This window comes from Armigeres subalbatus, chromosome 2 (assembly GCF_024139115.2).
Source record: "Armigeres subalbatus isolate Guangzhou_Male chromosome 2, GZ_Asu_2, whole genome shotgun sequence".
Lineage (NCBI taxonomy): Eukaryota > Metazoa > Arthropoda > Insecta > Diptera > Culicidae > Armigeres > Armigeres subalbatus.
Genome location: NC_085140.1, coordinates 23,262,545 through 23,272,207, shown reverse-complemented (window position 1 = coordinate 23,272,207; position 9,663 = coordinate 23,262,545). Strand labels below are relative to the sequence as shown.

Sequence of the window (9,663 nt, the reverse complement as noted above, 5' to 3'; positions counted from 1 at the left end):
AAATAAAATAAAATAATAAAACTGGATTCGATTAATGGATCTTTTGATTGGTAGTCCTTCATTCTACTACAGCACCATTTAACACTTCGGAGGGACTGCATGTTGACTCACCATAAAAGCCATACAATTATGAAGTTTTGTACTCGGGTTTCCTGTTACTAGATTGCACCATCACAGGAAAAAAATGTGAGTTGTCAAAACGTTGAACTATGCTAAATTGAATTGAATTTCAATATGCCTATTTCATGCCTTGCCTTAAACCGGGGAAATGCCTGTATTGAAAGAATGAGCCATATCATCGCTAGCCTGGCAAAATCACGGAAATCACGTAACGGCCAACGTCAGCATGGTTACAAGGGCAACAAAGTTGAAGTTGTTTCTTGGTCGCTGTAGTAAAAGCAACCCCAAGCAGCACAACTTGTTTCACTGCTGAACATTTCACTGTGTTGCAACTTTTCGGAAAGTAACGATCTTTGCGTATGTGCCATCAAATATAACTCTCTTGCAATCTAAAAAGCGCAAGAGGTGGAACCTACGGAAACATCCTACGATTTCAGTAAAATTGCAATAATGTTGCAAAATACTACAGCAGAAAAAAATAAAATAAAATAATAAAACTGGATTCGATTAATGGATCTTTTGATTGGTAGTCCTTCATTCTACTACAGCACCATTTAACACTTCGGAGGGACTGCATGTTGACTCACCATAAAAGCCATACAATTATGAAGTTTTGTACTCGGGTTTCCTGTTACTAGATTGCACCATCACAGGAAAAAATGTGAGTTGTCAAAACGTTGAACTATGCTAAATTGATCATGAAGACACACTCAACTTATCTGCAACTTTATTTAAACAAACAATTAAATTTTGAAAGACGCATTGAAGTTACATGGTTAAAAATATGCAACTGAATGATTTTGTTCCGTGTAAGCAACACGCAGTGCAGTATTCTTTGGTTGTTTGTTTCCAAATGTCAAACACATACTGCATTGCAATTTTAATGAAACATTGATTACAGTTCGAACGTTTTTGACATTTTCATGCAACTTTTTCGTGCTTTGATATTTTTCCAAAGCCTTTAATGAAAGTGAATAGAAACAAGGTGCTTTTAGGAATATGTTGCGTGTGCTACTTGGGACGGATTATGGATTAAGCGTTAATGATGCAAAAACACTTCCCGTGTTCTATCATCAATTTATATGAAGACCAGAATGTATGTAAATGTGAATGTAAATGAAGCCAGGCAAGATATTCAGCAAACGAATAGGGTCACTGGGATGAATTGCACCATTCTGACTAAGATGTTCCAATTGAGCCTAATATTAGGCTATATCCCCTCCATGAAGTGCGTGTCACATTTATCCCAAAAGCTAATAAGAAGGATAACTCATCCCTAAAATCCTTCAGACCAATTCGCTTGTTGTCCCTCATATTAAAAATAATGGAAAAACTAATAGATGAGCATATAAAATCATCCTATTTAACGAAAACTGCTCTAAGTAGAAATCAGTTCGCGTATCAGGAGGGAAAATCTTCAGTAACAGCGCTTCACAAACTAAAGTTACAAAGTTGGAAAGATCGTTTGAAGCAAAAGAAATCTCACTTGCAGCGTTCCTTGGCATTGAAGGAGCATTCGATAACACATCTCACAGTTCAATGAATTCTTCTATGTTGAAACGAGGTTTCGATGTACATATGCATTGTTGATTGGATTGGCGAGATGTTATCAAAAAGAGAAATATCAGCCAACCTTGGAAGCTCATCAATTAGTGTAAAAGCAGTTAAAGGGTGTCCCCAAGGAGGCGTACTATCACCTCTATTGTGGTCTCTAATCGTTGATTGTAAGGCCACATTGGTGGCGTTTACAAGGAGAAAAAATCATTCTTTTCCTACTTTAAAATTGAAAGAAGAAGATTTGAAACTTTCAAAATTAGTCAAGCATCTTGGAGTTAGACTTGACAGTAAGCTGAATTGGAACTTACATCTTGATGAAGCATTGAGTAAGACTACAAATGCTCTATGGATAAGTAAAGAGACATTCGTTAAAAAGTGGGGACTAAAGTCAAAAATGATTCAATGGATTTATACGGCGATTGTGAAACCCAGAATTTCATATGCCGCATTAATATGGTGGCCAAAACAAAAGAAAGGGTGGACCAGAAAAAGTTGGAAAAACTTCAAAGATTGGCTACTCTTTCAATAACTGGTGCAATGAGAAGCACGCCGAATAAAGCGCTAGACGCTTTGCTCCACGTGCCACTATTGGATCAATTTATTAAGCTAGAAGCAGAGAAGAGTGCTTTGAAGATCAAAAGAGATTCAAACCTCTTCGAAGGTGACCTAAAAGGACATCTTAGTATTCTAAACAAAATAAATATCAACTCACTTATCACAAATAATGATGACTGGATGAGGAGAAGATACAATTTTTATCGTTGTTTTGATGTAATTAATCTTGAGCGAAATACATGGGCAAACGGTGGACCAAATCTTCGCTCAGGATCAATTGTATAAAATAGTTACCTCCAATACATTTTTAAAATCAAAATCATACACATAATGTACATATTCACATCTGAATTTTCAGAACATTGTATGATTGCGAATGTTAGATCATGTGTCTGGTGCTGGAATTAGTACTCTCAACTAAGTTCTGAAGGCTGACGAAGGTTCTTCGTAGCTTAGTTGGCGAAAGCACCGGTCTAACGTACTGACAGTTGTGGATTTGAATCCTACCGATGGAAAGTGGAATCATTTTTCGAATTGAATCCTTCACGTGTTCTACATATGTACATCGGCTTTTCAAACATTGAAATTAATAGATAACACCTTTATAGAGCACGGCAAAGGGCATATATAAATTAATTAAAGGAGTGCTGTGATCGGGGGTAACAATAAGCCAACTAACAGATGAATGTAAGAATGGGTCAATGTTTCAACAATTTAAAAAGTTTTTCTCTTATGCAGAATAATAAGAGAGAGAGACGAAAAATCATAGGTTTTGGTTTCATTTGTTTCAGTTTTTGAAAATTAAGCTTGTGCAACAACCCAAACAAAAATTAAAAAATCAAGCTGCTTTCAACCATTTCCTTTTCGTGTAATTATTCACTGTTGATAGATACAAAAGAATGTCGGTACCACTCTATAGATTATGATGCCTTGATTAATCATAAGGTCGTATCACTATATAATAAGTAATCATACTTTGAGGTTTGCTGTATGTGTTAGCTAGTATCTCACTCAAATATGGTTTTGAACTACAGCGTACTTGATATAAATCCATAATTTTGCACGGTAGTTTTTCGCATCTCAGATTAATGCTCTAAAACGAATCTAATTACTGATAAGCTGTTCGTGTTGATCGCATAAATACCTCCATAATAACTCCAACGATAAAATGTTAGTGGTCTACCCTTCATGACACAGTTTAAAATGAAGTTCTGCCTTTTTCTCTTTTTCGTGTTTGTCCTATTGGCAATTTTGCAATTTGTGGAATCCGCTTCTGTAGCTAGTGCAAGTTCAAGTTCATATACTCAACAGCGTGCACGTGTGTAACTTTTCTATTCCTATTACAGCCAAAATCATGGATCATACAAGATGCAACACCCAGTCCTATCCAATTAGAATCCGGTCCTGTAGCAAGTGCAAGTACTGAATGACTTTATATTGTGCCCGTGAACAATTTTTGTTTTCCAATTTGACAGTCCGATCGAGAGCCTAAACCAAATCCTTTGAACCGACAACTAGAATCGATACCTGGAGCTAAACCTATCAAATTGGAATCTGTTCCTGTAGTCAGTGCAAGTAGTGTTCTGTTTAACATAGTGCACTTGTGATTTTTTTTTATTTCAGTCTGATCGAGAGCAAACACTTAATCTGTGGATCAGACACGATTCGTAACCTAGACCTAGCAAACTGGAATCCGCTCCAGTAGCTAGCGCAACAACCAATTAACTTAGTATAGTTTTTGTTAATATCAAACTATTGGTTTTCTATTTTACAGTCTGATCGAGAGTCAAAACCAAGCCCATGGAGCAGACTGCAACAACCTCTATTCAGACACAGACCTGTCCAATCCAAAGGAGTATTCCAGGCAACCAATCGAATTGGTAGTCACGTAGACAGCCGTAAGTATTCTGCCCACAGTCTTACGGATTCTAACCATTTTTGTTACGTGATTTGTGTTACTGATCAATAAGGCGTTGAAGGAGTTTTTACGCGGTTTCTGCGATGTATGCACTTTTTACACGTTTTTTTTCTGCGCGGATTTTGGAACTTACGCTTTTTTTATTACGCGGTACGTATGCACTTAAAAACCGACTTCAGTGTCTTCGAGACAAATACGAGACACTTAGGAAAGATAAGAACTACTTGAGGTCGTACACTTATTACGTAAGCAATTTTTCTGGGATTTTCGAACCCCCCTCCACCCATGTAAGATTTTTTTCATACAAATGATATTTTATTTATATGGTGCGTAGGAAAACGTCCCGTCCCCCCATAAGTGCTTACGTACTATGTGTACGACCCCATTATAGAGAAAATCACTAAATATCAAGAGAGTTATTGGAATGAAATTAATTCGTCTTCTGACAGTTGAAATACAAATTAATTTCGTGTTTCGTTTTCCTACAGCAATCAACTCACGGAGCAGCGGATCGCTTGATTTTATGCTAAAGTTGCCAATCTCTGTGGAAATTGGCACTCTTGAAGTGCACAATCATCACTAGTGACAAGCAATCATGTGGAAGACTATAATATTATGGAACGTACAAATAATAAAAGAATCACTGGCAAGAGGTGAACCAGCCTTAGGCTGAAAACCTCTTTAAACCAGAAAAAAAAAAAAAAAGAATCACATTGTTTGTAGAGTAATGCAAAACCAAATAACTGATTTCCAGGGGAAGAGGCCCCAAAACGCCCCCCCCCCCCCTTAAAACCCCCTCCGTGGTTTCCCTCATATTTACCGTTATTAAGATCTCCGTAACAAAACATGATCGAAAATTATGTAGGTTAGGCGAAAAAGTTTCAAAATAGTGTATGGGAAGGTCGGAAAAACCGAAAATTTCCACATTTGGAGAAAAATCCAACATTTTGGCAAAACGCCCTAGTGGCACTAACCTACAATGTACTTGCGTCACCACGCACCACGCTGATTCGCCGACGCGTGGTGCTTTGTTCCCTTGGAGCTGCCAGCTAAAAGGCATTTTGCCTCATGAGTTTTTCGGCAACAGAATATCACCGCTTTTTTGAAATGTGAATATTATCAATATGATTGAGATTTTTGACAATTTTTGAATGGCATCAACTAGCTATATTGTTTAACTGATGCATAATGTAAAAATACTCATGAATAGCGTTTCAAATAAGACAATAAAGCAGTGTTTGCTTGGCTAGGACATATTGCCCCCCTTCCCCCATATTATTTCATTTGCCTTAGCTCCAGAGAGAAAGAAAAGAAGAAATGATGATGATCTAGTGTATGAGCTGAAATATAAAGATATGGTTGATCCATTGTACTTGCCACACAAGATACATATTCTTGAAATTGCGGGCATAGAACAGCTTTCAACTAATTACTGAGGAAATGCTACAAGAATACTAAGTTGAAAAGTGGGCCAAGTTCCAGTTTGATAAAAAAGAAGAACTCCACGACTGACCAATACGATGGATTTTGCACATGGAATCAAAAGATGCAGTCTGAAATTGACTTCTCATCATGAATGTGCACAATGCACGAATTTATTCTTTAAAGGGTTCACAGCAGCGCCTTCCCTTTCCCGATTATCACAGGGGTTAATGCTTTTTTTTGGAGAGGAAGGGTAAGGATAAATGTGACATATATCTGGGATCACCTTAGTAAGTGATATGATTTATGAAACTGTGCACGTCAAACATTGCTATACTATGATAATAAAGACAAAGAAAAAAAAGATTGATTCACCTAGCGGTGAAGATGCATTTCTCGTTCATTATAAAATGTGTCGAGAAAAGTTCATTAGGGAAGTCAAAACAGTACACATAAAAAGCAATTGAAGGCTTAGCGCTGAAAATGTATATACGGTACGTCGGGCACAAGTTTGTGATTTAAATAGACTTCCAAACCATTTGGAATGAATCCTCTACAGACTTCCACAATTTGGACATGTTAAAAATCTGGTCATCATTGTATCTTGTACAATGTACATATTTGTTTATGGAATGATGCTATGACAATTACATCGCAAAATAACAAAAAGAAATTTTTTTCGAGTTAAATTTTAAAAAAAATAACAGTTAGAAGCCTAAGTGCATGAAAGATTAGAAGCCGAAAATAGTAAAAAAATTAATTTACATTTTGTTCGAAAATCTGAACAAAATCCACAGAACTTTCAAAATATTGAGAATGTATATAGCGCTTTTTCAACAGCCTATTTAGACTACTAGCTTCATCACATGATATGTATTATCTTGATGTCAAAATTGTACATAGATGATTATTATGTCAAGCTATAAAGCTCGTAATCTGAACAGACTATAAGTACCATTTTTACTTTCATTCCATTGTAGGAAACTATCAATGTTTACACGTATGGATAATGAATTGTGAAAAACTATAACATATTCAAATTTTTATTTTATCATAATCAATAGACATAGCTCGCTTTCATCATTGAAACCCAGTATGAAAAATGTGTCCGGGACATCCTGGCTACGATCTGGCGTGGAACAATTAGTTTCACAAATGAATAGGCGCTGGCCTATTCTCATCCCCGATGACGGTACCGGATTATGGTTTTTTTTAACTTGCGGTGGCTGATTATATTTGGAGAGAACAAATAAATAGATACAACATCAATATCAATTTCAATATTATATCAATGTATTAACTATGTCGACAGTATTACAAATCGACAAGTTTAATGAATAATATCATTCGAATTTGTTTAATATTTATAGAGAGATACGTGACAGCCGAAATAAATGCTGCAATCAATTCATTCTGTCTTCTCAGATCTTTATTCAATACAGCACGATTAAAAATAAGTTGTTGCAATAAATCTGTTAAGGACAAATGCCGTTAAAATAAGTAAATTTTGAAGCATATTTTGCGTACAACAAAATTGTATTTTATAATTGTAACTCAGACCATCAGTCTCGTTTTCGATAGTAAACAATAAAAAATGATCCCCCATCCATTGTAACTCGTTGAGAGTAAATTAGTCAAAAATAAGTGCCCCACAAACGAGGAAGTTTTTTAAAAAATAAAAAAAAAAAATTTTCGGCCATTTATTCGGGTTCGATCTGACCTAGTTTGAGTAGCCGTTAAAGGCAACTTGATGCGAGTAAATCGGATAAGTGCCGGAAAAATAAATAAGTTTTTGAAATGCATTTTGCGTATAATACTTTTTTATTTTGTTTCATTTTAGGGTCCTGACATTCCAGATACCGAGTTCCCAATCATAGTCCTTATTTCTATTTATGCCGGGCCGGTTGCCAAAAATAACGTTCTCTTTTTTTCTATCTCTATTTTTCGTGGTAGTTGAGAGGCTTCAGTAATCTACCTTATCGGGGTCGCGTTACCTACATCGCGCTGGTGGGGCTGCCACCTTAGGTATAGCTGACGCGATAGAGCATTTCGATAATCAGCCGTTGGGTACCAGGCAGACGCTGTTTGAGCCGCACCTTCTGGTGAACAGACGCTGGAGACGTACCTTCTCACTCTAGCTGATGTCAGAAGGACAACAGTGCCCAGGCTGCACTACCACCTAAGTACACAACCCTTAGCTGGCGGTCTTTTGTCATCGGACGACCTGTGGAAGCGTGAGATAGGAACTTGTGGGGATCAGAGCTATGTTGAGCGCTCCTTCCTTGATGTCAGCCCACCATTTTGTAGCCCAGGTGCATAAAGTTATACCAGGTGTATAAAGGGCTGGATATTATTGAGCTTATACAACACGGCAGACTGCGGTGGGCTGGATACGTTGTTCGTATGCCGGAAGAACATCAAGCGAAGATAATATTTAGTAGAGAACCCGGAAGGTGCCGCAGACTTCGTGGAAGGTCGTGCAGTTGAAGAGGACCTGAGGGCGCTGAATGTTCAGGGCGACTGGAAGCGATTGGCCCAGGATCGAGTCCAGTGGAGAAGGATACTCCATTCGGCGTAGGTTCATCGAAGAGCTGTAGCCCATCAAGTATCAAGTAAGTATTTTTTTTTTCGGCCATAACTGCTAATCCCATAGTCCGATCTGGCCAACTTTCAATAGGAAACAATAAGGCAGAATTACCCATCGAATGCAATTTGTTACGAATATATCGGTTGAGGATACGTGCTCAAAAAGTGAGCTAGACTTGCCCATATTTGGTTAATAAAATATATTTCAGTCATAACTTCAAGTCCCTGAATAGATTCTGATTTTGTGATTTCGTTTCGATTCATTAAATTCCAAAAATTCCGACAGCAAAAACTAGGTTTTAACGAAATTAAACGGTTTTAGCAAAATCTTTGGAATTGCGATACAAATTTTAATCAATTTAAAATTCCATATTATCAAAGAAATTCGGTCCGTTGAATTTTGATTTTAGAAGCTGTGTTCAAAAGTATCAGATTAACAATTTTTCCCCCCTACGATGCAATTTTATTCCAAATCATCAAAAATCTACATTTACACGGCGAATTTATACAATTCCTCGTCTCGTTTCATCTTGTCTCGTCGAATCAATTACGAGACACTGAAGACGGCCTGAGGTTGAAATACGTTGTAGCATGATGGCTATTGTAAATACGTAAATAGAACTATAATAGATGATTGGGGTAAATGAATGAAATAGATATTAATTAATTTAAATTGTTTTGGTTCTTGTTATGTAAATCTTGTATTCAAGTTATGGTTCAATGTCATTAGATCTTTTTGTGTATAAATTATTCAATATAGATACCAATTCGACACCTGACAAGTTCACTCAACGCATATATGTTAAATGTTCCACATAAACGTTCATTCAAAGAATGAACGTTCAAGTTCATCTAAGATGAACACCGCCAAAGCTTCACAGGTCGCTTCGTGAACTTCCACGACCGTCTGAACCAAGGGGTGGGACTTAAGAGGGTTCAGAAGGATGAGAACCCTTTCAGATCCGATACGTTATGAGGGAATGAGATGGCAGTTTCATTCGTAGGTTTATGATGGCTAAAGATTTAGATCGGGAAGGTTGATGGCCTTTGGGAAGGTTCAACAACCCCGGACACGATTCGAACAACCTCATGACCTATCTGAGGCAATTTGGGACCACACTGGATCATTTCAACCGAGACTGTGGAAAGATCCGGGAGTGCGAGTTTTTTAGTCTCTAGTAACGTGAATCTGTTGTGGTATGTTAAAACGACATTAGAAGTCTTTGGTGTTTTTTAGATTTTACGTTTATTCCTTTCCGTTAGGCTAAAGTCCAGTTAAAGAGTGTTGTGCGGTTCGTTAGTATTTTTGTGCGAGTATCCTAGAAATAGAAGGTAATTTGTAAAATATGTGTGTTCCAAAATGTGTGTGCTTATACGCATCAAACAGCCGTTTGACGGCTTCTTATTGCCAGTTTTTGAGAACGAGATTCGAACCGACGCCTCTACCGACCTCTGGATATCGACCGCATCGCCCAACCCTCTCGGCCACCGTTTTCGTCGATCCA

The 9,663-nt window shown here is 37.3% G+C and overlaps 1 protein-coding gene across 2 annotated transcripts; it reads left to right on the top strand.

Annotated features, from left to right (window-relative positions):
- The first annotated feature begins 3,402 nt into the window (after window positions 1-3,402).
- LOC134214143 (uncharacterized) lies at window positions 3,403-4,788 on the top strand. 2 transcript variants are annotated; one of them, XM_062693562.1, is made up of 5 exons: window positions 3,403-3,516; window positions 3,579-3,647; window positions 3,708-3,797; window positions 4,007-4,130; window positions 4,639-4,788. In XM_062693562.1, the coding sequence occupies exons 1-5, from the start codon at window positions 3,421-3,423 to the stop codon at window positions 4,731-4,733; spliced, it is 474 nt and encodes a 157-aa protein (XP_062549546.1). In that variant the 5' UTR covers window positions 3,403-3,420; the 3' UTR covers window positions 4,734-4,788. The 2 variants fall into 2 exon arrangements, with proteins under 2 accessions (XP_062549546.1, XP_062549545.1); XM_062693561.1 differs by having other exon boundaries at window positions 3,708-3,803.
- Window positions 4,789-9,663: the final 4,875 nt, after the last annotated feature.